This window comes from Mandrillus leucophaeus, unplaced genomic scaffold (assembly GCF_000951045.1).
Source record: "Mandrillus leucophaeus isolate KB7577 unplaced genomic scaffold, Mleu.le_1.0 Scaffold292, whole genome shotgun sequence".
NCBI classification, from domain to species: domain Eukaryota; kingdom Metazoa; phylum Chordata; class Mammalia; order Primates; family Cercopithecidae; genus Mandrillus; species Mandrillus leucophaeus.
In genome coordinates this window covers 453,187-473,154 of record NW_012103054.1, presented here as the reverse complement: position 1 = coordinate 473,154, position 19,968 = coordinate 453,187, and the positions used below count along the sequence as shown (strand labels likewise).

The 19,968-nt window shown below is 38.3% G+C and overlaps 2 protein-coding genes across 5 annotated transcripts in view; one reads left to right on the top strand and one right to left on the bottom strand.

Annotated features, from left to right (window-relative positions):
* Positions 1-6,869, top strand: part of GALNT7 (polypeptide N-acetylgalactosaminyltransferase 7) — a 170,390-nt gene extending 163,521 nt beyond the window's left edge. For both annotated transcript variants that reach the window (XM_011986088.1, XM_011986089.1), the window contains exons 10-12: positions 584-682; positions 1,377-1,505; positions 4,474-6,869. In XM_011986088.1, coding sequence (XP_011841478.1) covers positions 584-682; positions 1,377-1,505; positions 4,474-4,611 — 366 coding nt within the window. In that variant the 3' untranslated portion in view covers positions 4,612-6,869. The remainder of the gene's footprint in view (positions 1-583; positions 683-1,376; positions 1,506-4,473) is intronic.
* A 7,459-nt stretch (positions 6,870-14,328) lies between these two features.
* HMGB2 (high mobility group box 2) lies at positions 14,329-17,029 on the bottom strand. Of its 3 annotated transcripts, none has more exons than XM_011986084.1 (5): positions 16,857-17,029; positions 16,120-16,289; positions 15,696-15,841; positions 15,448-15,622; positions 14,329-14,874 (listed from the first exon to the last, which is right to left on the bottom strand). In XM_011986084.1, the coding sequence occupies exons 2-5, from the start codon at positions 16,267-16,269 to the stop codon at positions 14,713-14,715; spliced, it is 633 nt and encodes a 210-aa protein (XP_011841474.1). In that variant the 5' UTR covers positions 16,270-16,289; positions 16,857-17,029; the 3' UTR covers positions 14,329-14,712. The 3 variants fall into 3 exon arrangements, with proteins under 3 accessions (XP_011841474.1, XP_011841476.1, XP_011841477.1); XM_011986086.1 differs by having other exon boundaries at positions 14,331-14,874; positions 16,831-16,976; XM_011986087.1 differs by lacking the exon at positions 16,857-17,029 and adding an exon at positions 16,629-16,828 and having other exon boundaries at positions 14,331-14,874.
* Positions 17,030-19,968: the final 2,939 nt, after the last annotated feature.

The window sequence follows — 19,968 nt, the reverse complement described above, 5'->3', positions numbered from 1 at the left end:
AATACTGTAGTGATTTATAATTCAGAGAAATACATGGTTTTTCCAAAAATAGTTATTTTCATACAAAATGTACATTCCAAAGATGGAAACCTGTGTTTGCTTTTCATGTATGTTGATAGAGAAAAGCCTCACTGCCCGAGCCTGTGCCATGCATGACCTGTGCACCCTAGGCCCCTCGAGGCAGCTACCAAAAGTGCTGCACAGCTTCCAAATCCAGTCTCTTCTCGATATCTAGGGCCAGTGTCTGTTACCACTGTGGTTTGCTCTATTTGCTTCTCATTCACATAAATTACTGTGATTCTGAAATTGTATTTAATGGTAACTGTTTTTTTTCTCTATGGTATTTTATGGAAATTTATAGTCCTTTGCTCTTAGAGAAAGAACCCGTTCCAGTGTTGACTTCAAGACCATAAATGATTTCAAAACTATGTAAAGATTGATAATACAGTAATAACCTGTCACTATGCATACCCAGATTTTCCCTGTAAACTGTAAATTTACCATGAAATGTTAAATTCTGATGCCAGAGTTCATTAAAAACTAAACTGTTGCCTGCTTTTTGCATCTTTGTTCATTTTCTTAGATCAGAGGCTTTGAAACTGCTTACTGCATTGATAGCATGGGAAAAACAAATGGAGGCTTTGTTGAACTAGGACCCTGCCACAGGATGGGAGGGAATCAGGTAAACCACCTTACTTTGTGTTTAAATTGTTCCGCATTGAGGGCCATCAGGTTTATTGATCACAGAATGATCTTTGTACTTTGGTTTTCGATTTGGTAATTTTGTTTGTTTTGATAAAGTAAAACATTCTGTAAAAAAATTGACAGTGTTAAAACATTCACTTAGATGATGGGAATAATGGCAGTATTGGTTTTCACGTAAGCAGTCAGGATCTAGAATTAATGTCTAATATAAGAGAGTAAAATATATTCCTGTGGGAGTATATGTCACTACCATAACTATGTAAGCCTAACTCCCTAACAATTTTTTGCAAATATTGTTCACTAATCCTCATCTTTTTGCCAATAGAGTGTTACTGCCAGTAATGTGTATTTCACTCATATATTCTCTTACTTATGTGGGTATGTTTTTGCCTTTTCATTTTCTCACATTGTTGGTACTTAATAAATTGGTGTTAGTGACCCATTTGGTATCTTAGAGACTACAGAACTTAATGATTTCAGTGTTAATAAGACTCTTTATTAACATCAAAATAAATATAATTTGTCTGTGGACTTACAGTTCTAAACAGAAAAATGATGGAAAAACAAGTTAGTCATTCAATTTAATGATAGGAGTTAAGTTTCTTTCTTTTCAAATGTACATCAGCAGGGAAGATGCCTCTGTTACTTATTTCTGTCTTTTCCTTTTACAGCTTTTCAGAATCAACGAAGCAAATCAACTCATGCAGTATGACCAGTGTTTGACAAAGGGGGCTGATGGATCAAAAGTTATGATTACACATTGTAATCTAAATGAATTTAAGGAATGGCAGTACTTCAAGGTATTCTGCATTTTAACTTCTGAAATATTATATGCTATTTCATTTTCAATAACATCTAGCATGTGGAATTTCAATAAATAAATCTTAAAACCTGCATTCAAATTCACTTGCATTTTCCTCTCATTTAGTCACTTGCATAGGTTTTCCTGAGCACTGGATGACTCATTGTTCTATAATGAGGCATCACTTTTGTTCTCTCGTACAATATTGTCATGTAATGAGGCCACGATGATGTCTATGACGAGCACTGCTAATTTTAGTAATACAAGAAAGTCAGTGTTCTATGAGGCAGTCATCACCATTGCTCACATCAAAATCTGATTTTTGAAATTTAAGTGAATCATTCATTAGAGTAAAATATGTTTATACTATTAAAAAATTTGGTTAATATTTGATATCGCCCAGCAGGTGGAGATAGAGACAAACAAAGAAAACTTAAAATCTACGCTTTCATTTTTATCATTGTTGGGTGCTAAATACAGTGGGATAAATGTAGCTAGTTGCTTGCTTTAATGGTCAAATTTAGTTATTCACGTGACACTGCTGGGGCAGCTTTGTGTTTCAGCTGTGAGTATTTAAAGCTCTGTGGCAAGTTGAGGATTACAACATATTAATAGATTTATGTATAGTTTTCAAATTCCAGATTTGGCTAACATAAATCAATGCATTATGAAACAAAAAGTGGGGAAAGCTGCCTCACACTAAAAAATCTGTCAACCCTCCATTTTATTTACTCACCCAGTATTTGTTATCATATCCCATCTGTCATGCAAGCAAGCACTTGTTTGCTATGTAATAATGATATGACTTAGCTTAACATTCCCTGTTATTGTCATTTACAGGAAGTGATAAGCATGTATCACCTGATGATTTTGTTTCTTACAACAAGTTAGGAAGGAGAAGAATAGCATAAACCTTAAAGACTGGAGCATTTATTTTCACAAAGAAAAATGAAATATAATAGCAATAAATAGTAGGGGTCAATGAGAACAATATTAGCAAAATAGTAAAAGAAGGCTAACACACCAGAAACTACATCAAGAAGGAATTGACCAAAAAATGACACATAACATGTTTTAGGTATTTTAAAGGACACAGCACTGAATATACATTTGTGTGTTAGATATTACTAAATATTCACTTGGGGACCAATGATGTGTTAGACTGTAGGGGAGTTCAAAAATGTAGCTAAAGCACACTATTATATAATGGCAGAGAAGAAAGAAATGCAAAAATAGAGATAAGCAAAATGCCATAGGACAGAAAAGAGTGATTCATGGGGGGAATTACTGCTGAGGAGTTTCATAGAGGAAGTGTCATTGCACAAGTCCTGAAGTGTAAAAAGGCTTTCCATGGAAAGTAAATAAGAAAGACTGGATGAGCAAAGACGTGGCATGAAAACATGTAGAAAATTCAAAGAATTGCATTTCATTTGGTATTCCTAAATTGTGCTTGGAGGAAAGAGTACCGAACTTCATATTTTAAGTTTTGGAGAGGGACTGACCTTCTTTGAGAAAGGTAGTGATGGGAAACAATGGCTACTTTTAGGAAAATAATCTGGAAATGTAAGGTATGGACTGATGAAGCAACAAGATCAGCTTGAGCAGCAGTTCTCAAACTTTGTCTTCTGGATTCCCTTTACACTCTTAAAAATTATTGAACTCCCCCAGCCCCAAATTGCTTTTGTTTATGTAGGTTATCACTAACAATATTTCCAGAATTGGAAATTGTCTGAGAAATTTGTAAAATTTTTATATATTAATTCATCTAAAAGTAACAATAATATACCTACTAAACACTAATTTAAATGACATTTTTAGTGAAAAATAACTGTTTACCCACAAAAAATAGTGAGAAGAATGAAATTCTGTATTTTTGCAAATCCCTTTAATGTATAGTTTAATCGAAGAAGACAGCTGGATTCGGATTCTCATACTCCTGCTTCATTCGGTCTGATCCGATATGTTGCTTTCATTCAATATATGAGGAAAACCCAGCCCCACACAAGCATACAGTTCGTAAAGAGAGGGAGTAATTTAATAGCCTTTCATATAATTGTGGCTATTTTTTTATTGCACACCACAACTTAATAAGTAGTAGTTTCTTAAAACTTACTTGCAATGTAGACTGGTATCCTTGAGCATTGTACCTCATTATATGGAAGTACTTGATACGTACTTCCCACTTCATCTCATAGAATTTTTTTTTAAGTATATCAGGGGTCAAGATTGAATAAAATTAATGTTTTACTGCTTCATCAGTGACATCCTTAAGTGAAACCGGCATTTACTTTTTAACTGTGTGTGGCAATGAACAGTACAACTACAGGTACTAGCATAGTTTGATTCATGCTAAGGCACCATCAGTTTTACTCACCATTGCTTTCGCACCATCAGTATAAATGTCGCTAAAGTGAAAAGGCAATGGAGTCTTTGTATTACTATGAAAATAGTTTTGGCCTTACAGACCCAATCCTGGATAGTCTGAGGACCAGACTTTGAGAAGCTCTGAGCTATATTGAAGAAACCTACAACATATGGTGAGGGCCAAACCAGGGCATCTGCAGTGGCGATGGGAAGGAATATAAACCAGAGACATTGCACATATCCATCCTTAGTGACTGGTGTAATGTGAATGAATGAGGGAAAGTGCAGTATTTCCTAAGGACTAGAAAGCTGGGATTGTCATTAGCCAGGATAGAAACAAGAGACATAGATTTGGAGGGGCAGATAATGAATTTAGGTTTGTACACATTGAATGTGAGATACCAGCAGTATGTTGTGACTTAACAATGAAAGATCTTAGGACTTGCAAAACTGACAATCAAGAGAAATCCAAAGTCTGAGGTGTGGTTGATAAGCTTGTCCATTTGCTTAAACTGTTTCCTTATGAAAGCCAAGTGATGATTTCTGATGTCAGTGCTATCAAGAGTCCAAATTTGAAACTTTTTTCTTACTGTGTTTTCCAGAACCTGCACAGATTTACTCATATTCCTTCAGGAAAGTGCTTAGATCGCTCAGAGGTCCTGCATCAAGTATTCATCTCCAATTGTGACTCCAGTAAAACGACTCAAAAATGGGAAATGAATAACATCCATAGTGTTTAGAGAGAATAAAAGAAACAAATAACCTACCTACTGACAAGTAAATTTATACAGGACTGAAAACCGCCTGAAACCTGCTGCAACTATTGTTATTAACTCTGTACAGCTCCAAACCTGGAACCTCCTGATCAGTTTGAAGGACATTGATAAACTGTGATTTTACAATAACATTATCATCTGCAGTTACTGTTTACAAGACTGCTTTTACCTTAAACTTTGTAGATGTTTACATCTTTTTGTTTTGTTTTAAGATGATGTTGGTAATTTGTGCCTTTAGCTCTGTTTTATTAGACAGAGTTAAAGCATGTTGTCTTCTTTGGGATTACACTCAGGGGTCTGAAAGGCAGTTTGATTTTTACTTTTAACACACTTGAAAAAAGGTTGGAGTAGCCAGACTTTCATATATAACTTGGTGATTATCAACCTGTTGTGTCTTTATTTAATTTTACATCTTTTTGAAGCACTGCCACAGGTTATTAGCCAAGGTGGCCTTCCTTCACAGTCATGCTGCTTTTTTGAAAGGTGAATTTCAACACATTTAGTGCCTCTTTCATTTCTCAGTATATATTTCAAGAGCTTGTGATGAAATTTATAGAATGGTAATGATGGACTTGTCACCTGTATGGGGAATACTTTTACTACTCAGAAATGAATTTATGTGCTGCCATTTGCTATAAAGTTGAATGTTGTATGGCTTGAAAAAGAAATGACAATATGGAACATCCCAAGGCTATCCCATAGGGTTGGAAGTTGTGTAGTATTCACTCCCTTACCTACTGGCATTCCCAGTGCCCTCTGTCCATACCTACTTCTAGGATTGCAAAGGAGTCTTCCAACTAGAGAAAAATTGTCCACTGACATTTGGGATTTACTTTTCTCTAATACCTGTCACTATAGAGAACTATTATCAGTTGTTATTGTTATCCCTTGAAAGGGAGGGTGACAACAACAACAAAACACCGCTATAAACACGTCAAAGGTTCATTCTGACTGAGGTAAGACTTTCCAAGCCCTTGTTAGATTAGGCCTTATAAAACTTGTGTGCATTATAACCTAAGCTGTGCAACCTGTGAAGCCAAGAGTGAATTGATGTTTCATTTATATTTTCATCCAAATGACATTATCTGCATGTTTTTAAAATTTAAAAACAAAGGACTATTTAAAAATACAGTTTATTAACAAATGTGAACTACTTTCTGTTAGATTAGGTGTTCCCTAGTGTTTCTTAATTTCTTTTTAGGAAGTGTATTTTTATTAATGTTTTTCCAGTGAACAGAAGATTTATTTGGATTTAAATATTTACTAAGACAGTCCCTTTTACGAAAACCAAATATTGCAAATGGTCAATTCAATTTTAATTTCTCAAAAGATACTCTGTTGTTACCCAAAAGATTAAAATGCCTACATTGAGTGCTTTAAAAAAAAAACAAAAAAAAAACTGTGATGATGTGAGCAGAATGGCAAGTAAGTTAAGCATTTTTGATCGTGTAATCATAGTATCATTACAATGAAAGGAATTCACAAACTACTGCCAGAGGAAGTTTGTTTTTTAATTTAAGAGGGAAATATAACCTATGAATTTGTTTCTTCCAAGCTTAGCTCTTAAATTTGGAGAGTCAAAGTTAAACATCCTCAACAGTTTTATTTATAATTTTGAATTGTCAATTTGTATTTTGCTACTGATCTGTGATCAGCCATTTTAACTTTCATCTCTAGGGATGTTTAACATTTATAATTGCAAAATAAATCAACTATAAAAAAAAACTTTAAGAGAGAATTGGTACTTTAATTACTTGTGTGTTTGCAGATAGGCTCCATTTTCCATGTTGAGTAGATTATAACCTTATTAACTATGCATAGGCCTAAGAAAGGTGGCGATGAACTGTGCATGTAAATTTTAAATGGGTACTTTGTGCAATTCGTTAAAAGAAGATACTCTATGAATACGATTCTATATATTGAAATCAGAAAACTTACCAAACAAAAACATCAGAAGCTGCTGCCATAATGACTATTTTCTACTGTAGGCTGCTTTGGAAATAATTCCCATTTCCTTGCTTTGTAAGTTGATAATATCACTATGCATTTCTACACATTTTATAAATTTGATTTATGCAGATTTTGATACACTGTATGTTTCTGTAGAAATTGTATAAATATTCAAAATTTTATTAGGGTAAATTTGAGAAACTTATGTATATCTTAATTCTGGGTTGCTTGTTTTTTAGGTGACAAAAAATAAAATATTGTATTTTAATTCATGGGTTTTTTTTGGTGCTTGTAATCATTTCAAATCTAAACACTGCACATTTGAAAGAATTACTTGATTTTACTATTTACAAGACACACTTAATACCTAAAGTATTATAGACCACAGTTATTAGTTGAGTAAGTGCTTCAGTGTTGCTTAGCATTCTGTTACACATGCTTAGAATACTCAGAGCTTATGTATCTGTCGGAAGGAAACAAAGGTTTACTTTTACCTGTTAGCCTATGTATACCAATTTTTTAAGTTTATACTTTTTTAATTACAAAAATTACCCCAGCAACATATATCCTTCTTGGCAGTATATGCTACTATAGAATTGCCTGTTAGAAGCAAAAATGCCTTTAAATCAAATTTGTTTACAACCTGACAGATCAGGTTAAGTGGAGAAAAATGAAGAGAAGGGAAGCCTATCACAATGAAATTAGAAATAGTCCACAGGACCTTGTGGTACAAAACACATTTCAAGAGAAGATACGGTTGCTAACAGATTCAAGTAAGTGGCTGTGTTGATTTGGGAAACTTTCTCTCAACTGACCTGTCTATTGTCATATCTCTCAATTCTTAGCTGCTGTAGAGGTAGACTAAGAAATTTTTAAAAGTGACATAGCACCAGACTAGAATAAATGGGAGTTCCTTTATTTCTTAAGTTTCTCATAGGGATCTTGGAATATATTTCATTTCTGAACATAAAGTAATTGGGAAAAAAATCCATATATAATTCAATGGAAAACATGACAAGTACTTCACCAGAGAGTCAGATATCTAACAGGTCAATAGTTTAGGTATGTGAAAATTATTCCATGTGAAAGCACTTTTTAAAACGTGTTGAGCATTATGAAACTGTGTTTTCAATCCTTGGATAGAACTAAGTGCATCTTGAAGAATATCTAAGATATTGTATCCTTTAAATTATCTTTAAATGAAATTTCTCCTGGGCTTTTGGTTTGAGCAAATAAAACAGCTGTATTAAGAATTACCCAAAACAAAACTAAAACTTTGAGTAGAAAATACGGATGAATAGACTTCCACTTCCGGCTATAATTGGAAGTAGACTTATCTTGCTACCCTAAACAACAGTTAATACTGGACAAAATATATGAAGCAACTGTTTTCAGGAATTGGATACTAGTCAAAGCAGACTGGTATCTAAAAGAAAGGAAATACACAAGGTGAACCCCAGGTTCACCACGTCTGTCTCCTTGGGAAGACATTCCCAAACATGGTACAAGGAATGCAGCTCAGAATGGTGATACTGCTGAACTGAGGAGGCAGAGTGGAGGTTTCTGGCTGCTGAAACAGCTAGAATCTACTATCCAGGTTATTGGAGGGGAAGTACCCTTGAGTGTCAGGAGAGCTCTACAGGAATTTTCATATCAGTGCCATTTGCAATAGCAAAAACCCTGGCAGCAACCTAAATGCCCATCAACAGGAGACAGGATGAATTATGATATAATCACAATGGAGTATTACAGAAATGAATATGAATAAACTGTTATAAACAAGTTTTAGGTGTACAGGATTGAATGAAAAAGGCACTTCCCAAAACACTTTATTCATCACTGTTTACCAATATCAAAAGTGACTAAAAGTAAACATACAGTATGTTATACATTTATACATGATAGGTTAAATAACTTGTCCAAGTTCACAAATTTAGTACTGGGGTCAAGGACATAATCAAGTCCAGTACTCAATATCCCTCTAACTCTGTGGGATGAGTATTTATTTGGTGCCAGGAAAAACTCTCCTAAAGAATGTATGTTTTCCACATAACTTACTTAATTTTTCTCTCTACCTAGACTATCAAGAACCTCAGGGCTGGGAACAGCGGCTCACACCTGTAATCGCAGCACTTTGGGAGGCCAAGGGAGAGGATTGCTTGAGCCCAGGAGTTTAAGACCCGCCTGGGCAACCTAGCCATGTGTGGTGGCACACATCTGTGGTCCCAGCTGCTTGAAAGACTGAGGCAGAAGGATCACTTGAGTCCGGACCTGAAGGCTGCAGTCAGCTAGAAATGAATCTAATACTCCATCATGGTATCTGTATTAACCCATGTATATTGGCATGTATACTTTTAGCTAATATTTATCGAGCATTTGCTATTTCTTGCCACCAGGATAAGTGTCTTAAACGTATTACCTCATTTAATCACCAAAAACGTTCAAATTCTACAGATGAGGAAACCGAAAGGTTACATGAGTTGTCTGATGTTACAAAACCAGTAAGAAAAACAGAGCCCTATTCAAGCTCGTGCTTCACTACCTTGCTTTTAATTTCTTTCATAACCTTGTTTTTTTCTCTTTGTATATTTTGTTCTTGTTTTTCTTTGTATAAGCCATTAATCTTTCTTTTGGAAAAAACGTGGAGAATCAAAGAATTACACAAATATGAATGGATTATGGTATTTTACTATCTCTTACCTGCCCGAGGACAATGTCCAAGTTAATTGTCCCGCCTTTCTAATGAAAGACTAGATGATATAAAGGCCATTTCCAGTTCCAAAATTTAGTGCTACATAAGCTGAAAAGTTATTTTTCTTTCCTTTTAATGCGACAGTCTATTGCACTCCTGAGTCACTATTCTGTAGATGTGGCAACACCCAGGATGAAGATCACTAGAAGTCTGCACTGTTAACTCTTGAAGAATAAAGGCCCAGGAGCACAATGAAGTTTCATTGAAACATTTTTATTTACCTTTGCTGCAGGATAAGTTGAGTTTCCAATCAGGGCAAGGAGGGTTTCTGACCTATAAAGACAATGGTTAGCTGTAAAGTATATATAAACTTTTATTAACCTTGGACCTGACTCAAGTAAAAATTATTAAACTTTTATTTACCTATACTATTTAATTTATAGAAGTGGCAAACTAGTGACCTTTGGGCAGAATCTGACCTATAGACATGTTTTGACCCCAAAATTGGAATTCATTGCCAATACTGTATTTAAAATTCAGAATTCAACAGAGTTCTAGTTCCACTTGAAAATTTGAGAGATCTGGGAATCCTATATTCACATTTCCATCTAGCAATGGGACTGAGCTAAATGGTGGCTATCCCCTTTAACCTGGTTATTTGTACATTTACAAACATGCATAGAACACTGTTTCTTGCATTACAGACAAAGCAGTATACAAAAGTGAAAGTTTTACTGCTCTCACAGAGCTTACTTTCGAAATGTTCTTCACTTCACCACATCCAGTCCTTTTCCCTGGCTAGTCTCTATAAGTCTTGGCACGTCCTAATGTCAATACTCTGCCTTTCTCTAAAACTGTCAGTCTCCAACAGGAATCTCATGAAGAACTAATCCAAACATGGTGAGGTATGAAATTTCATTTTTAAAGGACTAGATCTTACACAGTGGCATAGCAGCTCCTTTAGCTTTCCTGATTTTATTCCCCAAGAAATAAAATCATTACTGCTTGGTAAAGCATTTTTAGTGATATATTTAGTAATAAAAATCCAGGTTTAAGATAATGCTATTTTTCTACTATTATAAGACAATCTTACGATTTACAGTAAGTGAAACTGGTAAAAAATACAAAAAAAAGCATACTTTCCTCTATTGATCAAGTTTGCAGTGAGTGCTTTGATATATAAGAGAATTTAGGAAATTCTAACCCAGTGCCCTGCTTTTATAGATTAAAAGACCAAAAGTAGTGGTTGACATTGGGAAGGAAACGTGAGCCCCTACTTCAGTCCTTGCACCAAAATTAATTCCAGAAGGATCAAAGGTTTAATCAAAAATTTTAAAAAAGAAAACAAAGGATAATTGTTTTTATAGTCTTGTAGATTTATGATCTTTGAGTGGGAAGGACCTCACTGGAAAAGTTTTCAGTGAAAGAATTGCTAAATTTGCCTACATAAAGAAATCTCTGCATGAAAAAAGCATCATAAACTCAAAAAGGTCATTTTCCTTAATATATGGTATTACCAAAAGCTATTAATAAAAAGACCAATGAGAAAAGACCACAGGAAATAATACAAATGGTTTTTTCTTTTTTTTTGAAACGGAGTCTTGCTCTTGTCACCCAGGCTGGAGTGTAGTGGCGTGATCTCTACTCACTGCAACCTCCACCTCCCGGGTTCAAGCGATTTTCCTGCCTCAGCCTCCCAAGTGGCTGGGATTACAGGTGCCTGCCACTACACCCGGATAATGTTTTTGTATTTTAGTAGAGACAGGGTTTCACCATTTTGGCCAGGCTGGTTTCGAACTCCTGACCTCAAGTGATCCGCCTGCCTCAGCCTCCTAAAGTGCTGGGATTATAGGCATGAGCCACCGCGCTAGGCTCCACAAATGGCGCTTAAACATAAAAAAAAGAAACAACTAAACTCGTAATAGAAAACATTTTATCTATATCAGAATAACAAAGACTAAGATGTTTGAGAACTATTATGTTGCTGAGATGAGGAAACAGGCACTCTAAAACATTTCATTGCTTAGCATAGTACAACTTCTATTGACAAGCAGTTTTGTTTAGCAGGCTCCGTTAACAAAGCACCAGAGCAGTTTCTGGCATATATTAAGTACAGGTTTTAGCTAGTATAATTAGCACATTTTTAAATGTGCATGTCTTTTGGCCCAGCTACTTCACTTGTAGGTCTTTTTTCACATGTGACATCACATGGTTTTGTTTTTTCAGACCAAGTTTTGGTTTGTTGCCCAGGCTGGAGTGCAGTGGCACAATCACAGCTTATAGCCTGGACATCCCAGGCTCAAGTGATCCACCTCAGCCTCCCAAATAGCTGGGACCACAGGCATGCACCACCATGCCCAACTAATTTTTGTATTTTTGGTAGAGACAAGGTCTATGTTGCCTAGACTAGTCTCAAACTCCTGGGCTCAAGTGATCTTCCCACCTCAGACTCCCAAAGTGCTGGGATTATAGGCGTGAGCCACCATACCCAGCAACGGTGTTCTTAAAAAATATTTATATAAAACAAAAACAAAACAAAAACCATAATTATCCTATTATCCTTAAGGAACTGGTTAAATTATGATCTATTCAATGGGATACTATAGATAGCTATTTAAAGGAAAATGGCAGCTCTGTTACTGTCATACTGAAAACAATCTCCAAAATGGTGAGATGAAGAATATACTTGTATATAGGAAGCTTCTATGTAACACTGTAACATATACATACATATATTTTTTACACCTATGTCTTCCTTAAAGGATTATTGCATTGTTGGCATTGCTTCCTGGGACAGGGTAGCAGAATCAAGAAAGGGTATAAACTATTACATATCCTTTTACATTCTGAATTATTAAGATATGTTTTTAAAAAGAAAAAAGATTTCAGAAACACACCTCCAAGTTGTGGCTGGTGTGAGATCTAATTCTTGCCCTCGTTTCAGTGCTTTCCAATGTGTTCACTCCTTGAAGTCACCTGGTCTTGATTATTGAGAATTTTGAGGTTGAATTTTGATCCACACTTACAAGAATATCAAACATGAGCCAGGAAGGACCCATCTCAAATCCTGAGTTCATTCTGGAGGTACTCTTGATTAAAACAATAGTTGTTCTTAGCTTAGAAACTTAAATATATTTTATGGAAAAGAGAATGAAGGAAGTCACAGGCTCCAAGAAAGGTGACAAGGAACCCAACAAGTGTGCCTCTTGGATCTAATTAATATATTTAGAAATTCTTAAGGAAACAAACTATTACTCTATTTCGGTTTTAGAAACTCTTATCTGATATCCTTTATGCAATAGTTACTACTTTAAAATAACACTTCGACCATAAAAAACTGTAAGTACATAAAGTTCATACTGCTAGCATTTGGTAGAGCTAGGGAACTAGGTCCCAGACACAGGTATGTATCTAAAATAGATTACCCCAAATGTTTTAGCATATTAAGTCACCTAACACGGGGAAACACTGAAAATTAGTTTTCATCTTATGGTAAGTGAAAGCCCCAAGTCTGAATGTAAGATTTCTTATTTTTAGGTAGGCCAATTTATCAATTCTTTCATGGCTTTGGGAGGCCTCTCCCACTCAGAATATAATAGAGGGCAATCATAAAGATGACTGAAGATTTTACTTAAGTCCATTTGTTCTAATATCTCACTATTTAACAGAGGACTATCCTTATCAAATATGACATAAGACAACCAAAGCTCTCATGGTTGGGTAACAGAAATCTTGACTTCTATCTTAAAGTTTGGTAGGTAACCAAGACTGTCAAATTTAACTCTAAAATTGTCAACAAATAGCTTACTTCTATAAGCACGTAGTGAACCTGGTCAGCCTTCGCTAATAATCTCTACTGAAAGTTATCTTAATTCAAATACAGCAACTGCTTCCTTAAACAAGCATTTTAAAAATAACTGCCTTCCCCATAAATAATACAATTCCTAGGTAAGTTTAAATCAGTCATGGAATATAACATCTCAAACGGTTTTAGTTACCCATAATTCTAAAGCTTAAGACCAAAATGAAGATACACAGTAGTCCTCCCTTACCATTGTTTCACTTTCCCACAGTACAGTATTTTCAGAGACCACATTCACATAACTTATTAGTTATAAATGTTCTCATTATTGCTGTTAATCTCTTACTGTGCCTAATTTATAAATTAATCACAGTTATGTATAGGAAAAAACAAGGCTTCAGTACTCTTGGCACCTTCAGGCATCCACTGTGGGTCTTACACCCCCACAGATAAGGAGGGACTACTGTAATTCGAAACCTAATCTAGTATTCTATCTTGAAATAGCTCAACTTAATAGCAGAAAACTTAATCTTGTTACTGAATTTTTTTTGTTTGTCCTTTTAGATATGAATTCACATTCTAGCTTTCTTCTTCACATTAAAGAGAATTTCTCACCCAAAATAAACTGTTGTTAAACAATATACTAGGCCAGGCGCAGTGGCTAACACCTGTTAATCCCAGCATTTTGGGAGGCTGAGGTGGGCGGATCATTTGAAGTCAGTTCAAGACCAGCCTCACCAACATGAGGCCACTAAAAATACAAAAAAATTAGCTGGGCTTGGTGGCACATGCCTGTACCCCCAGCTACTAGGGAGGTTGAGACAGAAAAATCACTTGAACCTGGGACGCAGAGGTTGCAGTGAGCTGGGATTGTGCCATTGCATTCCAGCCTGGGTGACAGAGTGAGATTCCATCTCAAAAAAAAAAAAAAAAAAAAAAAAATTCCTGAGGAACAAGTTAGCTAATGAACAAACAGAAATGTCAAGTATAAAACTTAATCGTTCTGTAAAACTGCATAAATTCTTACAAAGTTCACTGAATTCCACATATAACTTTTAAAGAACATTTTGCAAATATGAGCATGTTTGGTTTTCTTTTAATCCTCAAACATTTTACTAGGTCAACTGTGTCTAAGAACTATTAGGCAGAAATACTGAAAAAAAATCAACACACCTCTGGTCTTCAAATGGCTTTTTTAAAGTGAAAATTAACTTAGCATATTAAGACAAAGACAATAGAAATAATATACATAATTTTATTACAAAATTTTTTTTAAAAAAACAAAATGCAACATCCTAAAAAACCCAAAATTTGCTATTGATACTAATTCCTACAAGTTTGCTGTGCTACCATACACAAAAAATTAAAAAAAACCATTAAATATTTAGGAACATTCAACATCAGAAGCTGTAAAATCTAACTATGTAGTAGCCCGTCAAAAAGCTACAACCTGCAATTTTTTAAAAGTATTTTCTCTACAGAGAATCTTATCAGCTATACAAAAATCTGTACAGTTTTTATACTGAAGCTAATATTGAGCTGCACTTGAATTCACATTCTTAGCAAAACAATTGCCTGAGCACACACGCACATTCCACACGCATCATTAAAGGATAGCCATTTATTCTTCATCTTCATCCTCTTCCTCCTCATCTTCATCTTCTTCCTCCTCCTCCTCCTCCTCCTCATCTTCTGGTTCATTCTTCTTCTTTGAGCCTGTTGGCCTGCCAGGGCCCTTCTTTCCTGCTTCACTTTTGCCCTTGGCACGATATGCAGCAATATCCTGAAATATTGTTAAAAAAAAAAATAAAGTAAGCATCCGGTGTCATTACTCAACTGTGAAAACCACTTACTTGTAAACAATCGAAGATGATTGACCAATAACCCTGATAACTGTCCAAAAGGTAGCCAGTCTAAGTGTTAAGAGCACTTATCCCTCTAGGCTTTAACAAGTTAATGGTGTAAAATGACAAGGGTTGCAATACAGCAGTATCAGTACTTTCACTAACAATACTCTCTTACCTCACACACAGTGCCATAGTCCCTGCTGTACCTTCATATTATATATATATATACATAAAACTATTTGACCCTCTGCTTTAGGAAAAAAAAAAAAAGACTACACAGTAACTACAAGTCTGTCTGCAGGAATATACTAGTGCTACAAACACTGGTTTCATTCAAAAGGAAGGTTTGATTACTTTGTGTTTAAGTGTACAATTTTCATTAGGCCTTTTCAAAACATAGCTGACAACCGTTAATTAATACAAGATTAACTAAATTTCCCAAGTTTTCTACAGTTATTCCCTATACCTAGTCTTAATCACAGCTTTAAAAAAGTAAGATGACAATGTACCTTTTCATATTTCTCCTTTAGCTTAGCTGCTTTCTGTTCATATGGTTGTTTATCTTTGGCTGACTGCTCGGACCACATTTCACCCAATTTCTTTGCAGTATCCCCAATGGATAGGCCCGGGTGTTCACTTTTGATCTTTGGGCGATGTTCAGAGCAAAACAGGAAAAAGGCAGATCTGAAAGGAAGCAACAGAGCTTAATAAACTGAAGGAAAAATCCAAGGGGCAATTTGGTTTATTTTAAACTTACGGCGGCCTTTTAGGAGCATTGGGATCCTTTTTCTTCCCTTTCTTATCACCTTTGGGAGGAACGTAATTTTTCATCTCCCTATCATAGCGAGCTTTGTCACTTTTTGCCATATCTTCAAACTTCGACTTCTCCTTTGCAGACATGGTCTGTGGACATAAAAATAAGCGCCAAGAATACAGCAAAATTGTTACCTATAAACACCCAAAGACGAGAAGACCATCTTTAAGGAGCACATTTTCCTTAACTGCATTTTGCTTTCGAAGTCTTATGTAAGTAAAAACCTAAAATCGTCTGCCTCAAACTCTTAAGATATTCAGGTGAGTCATCGGGGGTGGCAAAGTTGAAGCTCTCGAGTTGCCTACTACCTACCTGCCTAAGGCCCTCCTAGCCGAAAACCACACCTGCACCCCCTCTCCCGCCTCACCTTCCATCTCTCCGAACACTTCTTGGAGAATTCCGCGAAATTGACGGAAGAGTCCGGGTGTTTCTTCTTGTGCTCTTCCCGGCAGGTCTGCACGAAGAAGGCGTACGAGGACATTTTGCCCCGCGGCTTGTTGGGGTCTCCTTTACCCATGGTGACAGATCGGCGTCCACCTGACGGGGCGGAGGGGGGAGAGGGGAAGCCGGCGGGTCGGTGCGGAGCCCGCAGCTGCCAGGGCGGGCGCTGGCGGGGCTCCGCTTCCCGCCCAAATCCGCTCCCGCCCTGCCCGCGCCCCCGCCCCGGCGCGCACCCTCCTCCTCCTCCTCCTCCCAGCCCGAGCGGCCGCGGCTGACGACTCCTCACGCTCGCCCAGCAAGTGGCTCCCGGGGCCCGAGACGCCGCCTCCCGCCCTTCAACGAGTCCGGCGACTCCGCAAGCGCCCTCAAGACGCCTTTCCTGACAGAAATGTCCCCCGGCTTTCACGTCGCGAGCCTCACTCAATCGCTAATCACCTCGTGACCGACATTGAAAACTCCCAGAACCGGGCCCGGGCGGGGGCAGTTTCCGCCTCTTCCGACTGCCCGCCGGCCCTCTACAGCCCCGGCCCTCGCCGGCCCGCACCCCAAATGCCGCTCGCCGGGTCAGACACCGAGAGCCACAGCGCCGAGACCGAGTAGAGGCTCTGAGGGAATGGGGAAAGGCAGGCCCACGAACCCGAGGGTATTGGAGGGTATTCTTGCCTGGTGCGAGCTTTTCCTCAGAGTCCTGCAGAGCGGCCGGCCCCAACAGAGACGCTTCCCTCACCGGGCTCCGGCGTGAACTGGTTTATCTCTAACGCAATCCTCAGCCTCTTGTTTTGCAGAGTTCTCCGCGCCACGGCAACTTGACGAGCTAGGCCACAGGCCACATCCCCACTTCTCTGATTGGTTCTGACGATTATTCAAACCCAGATAGTCCCCGCCCCCTTGCCACGGCGGCTAACGATTGGCCAGTGTCTTACCAGACCCGCCCTCCACGCCCCAGCCTAGCAGGTTCGGTGGGTCGCCCAGGTCGTTAACTCCCAGACCCGTTAGAACCGGTCAGGAGAGGAATGTACTGCTCGATCCTGATTGGCGGCGGGAAGAGGGTTTGAAAAATGGCGGGCCTCACGCTGACTGGCTGGGACTGTAAACGGTGGGAGTGGTTGGCTCGGGAGGGAAAGCCCCGCCAGATTTAAAAATACCTAGTCGGGAGACCGGGGGTTGGTCTCCTGGCTTGGCGACGGCGGCGGCTCGGTTTGCTGGCGCTAAGGTAACAGCAGAGGTCCGCTTTGCCCTTCCTCCGACCACCATTTAGGTCCTGTCTGTCTCCCGCCTCGGCTCAGCCCTGCAGTGTTGGCTCCTGGGAGCTGTAGTCGCTCTGCTCTGTGGCCCTGCAGAGTCTCCCCTAAGCCGCCCAGAGAGTAATAAATGGGGAGAGCCTGGAGTTTGCCCTGCAAAACCGATTGCCCAGCTCCTCCCGCTGTTGCTGAGGTTGGCGTAGAACTCGGGGAAGTCAAGGCAGGGAACCTCAGAAAGGGCGCGGGGGGCCGGGAGGGAGCCGTTCCCGCGTCCCGTGGGGTGTTACAAAACGTTCTGAAAGTAGGTGCTTCCCGCCGAGGGAGTTTCCCTCAGAAGGCCCCTCCTTCCTTCCCTCTTTGTCTCGGGTGACAAATACTGGGAGGTAAACAAGGGCACCCTCCAGGTCCCGAAGGGGCGGAGGCGGCGCCTTGTCCCCCCGGCCCCGCCCCCTCCTGCCGGGTCCGGAATTCCAATCCCCAAGCGCCTGGGCCCCCACGCCGCACACCGCAGCGCTGCGCCGGGAGCTCGGAGCCCGGCGGCTTCCCTGTCTTTGGCTGGCCTGGCCTTCGCCTGGGCATTCACTGCCTCATCCTGCTAGTGTGATAGTTTTTAAAAATTGAGACTCGCATAAAAGCAATGCATGCTCCCTACTCCACCCCCAGTTGCGTAGATCCTCCAAACGGCATATCGCCACATTTTACAGGCTCCTCCAAGCGCGGGTTAAGAACCTCCGTGTTAGTATAGGGAGAGCGCGCCAAAGCTACCTTACCTTACTGCTTACCAGCGTCACAAGCTGCTTTTCCCAAGGTAGAGGACTTTAATTGACATCCTGGTGTACTATTTCTGTGGTATTTAGTTTTGAGGGGTTCCCCACCTTTGACATATAGGTTGCATGACTCAAGAAATTTAAATATTTTGTCTTAATTTTTCCGTAATTCATTGGCACTTGTTAGACTATGTTTTTTGGCTTATATATGGTTATCATAATAGTACTTGAAAACCAGCAGTTGTTTATCTATGTTTACTAATAAAAATGAGATCTTAAAAAAATGTATTTTCCTAGGAAATGGATAATGGTTGTCCAACATTGTGAGTATACTTAATGCCAGTGAATTATACACTTAGGAATGGGTAAAATGGTAACTTTCATGTTGTGTATGTTTTACCACAAAAAAAATAAAGTGGCGGTTTTTCAAACAGGAAAAAAATGTATTTTCTTGTATTTAAGTGTCCCAGAATTTTGTTAATCATAATCCTTAGCTGATAACATTCTCTTTTCTGCCTTAAGTTGCAATACCTACAAAATCAGTTACAAAAACACCCAAAAATCCAAATTAACCAAGTAATTCATACTACTTTATTCAAATATCAGTTAGACACTAATGCATTACACTTTTAAAATGTATTTTTAAGTTTTATGTTTAGAATTTTTTAAATTATGGCATAAAGTAAGCTGTGTTTATATAAAAACTGGGCCTTTATTCAAGAACTGTATATTGAATATGCCAAGCATTGAGCTTGGCAGTCGAGATACAAAGATGAAAAGTCATAGCCTGTGCCCTCAAAAATTTAGTGTAGAGAGACAAAAATAGGAAACAGTACAACATTAGTTAAAATTGTTCATTAATGAGAGCATAAGACAGTCACCTGAAGACTGTGTAGGGAAATAGGAAAACCCTTCTGTGAAAGTAGCATTTGAGTAGAGGTGGATTGGAGAATTTCAAGCAGAGGGAAACAAAAAACAGAAAGGCCTTTGAGAGAGCCTGGCTTGTTTGGGGATCAATTAGTAGTAGTTCAGTATTACAGGAACTTAATGATGATGGTACTCAACCTGCAGCTTATAAAGGAATTTAGTCCTTATCTCCCCAGTGGAAAACTGGGGAAAATGAAATAATTAGGTTTCCACATTAGATAGCGGTGTTGATAGCGTGGTATAAATGAGGTAAGGTTAGAAATCAATTCACTGGGTTCATTCTTTTCTATGAGTCCGAAACTGTAGTCAAAGGGACAATGGCAATAGATGTGAGTCACTTATTTACATGAATAATCTCTCACTACAAGTTAATCAACTTTTTAATGTTCACTAAAGTTTTATTTCACTTGAGGAATTTTGCATTATTTGTATAATTTAATAGGATGGCTTCACAACCTGCTTTTTTTTAATGTTACTGTAATGCAAATAGTGAATTTATTCACATCCAAAATCAGAGCCACTAACTGAAGTTTACATTCTATTCTAGCACTTCTGTTTTCTAAGAATCATGATTCTTAGATCTCTTTTCTTTCTATTCCATCACTTAAACTAGCAACTGATTGGATTTGGGGTACTATTTTTCATAAAGGTTTTTTTTTGGAGTGCAGTGGCTCAACCTCGGCTCACTGCAACCTCTGCCTCCGGGGTTCAAGCGATTCTCCTACCTCAGCCTCCTGAGTAGCTGGGATCACAGGCGCGTGCCACCATGCCCAGCTAATTTTTGTATTTTTAGTAGAGACAGGGTTTCACCATGTTGGCCAGGCTGGTCTCAAACTCCTG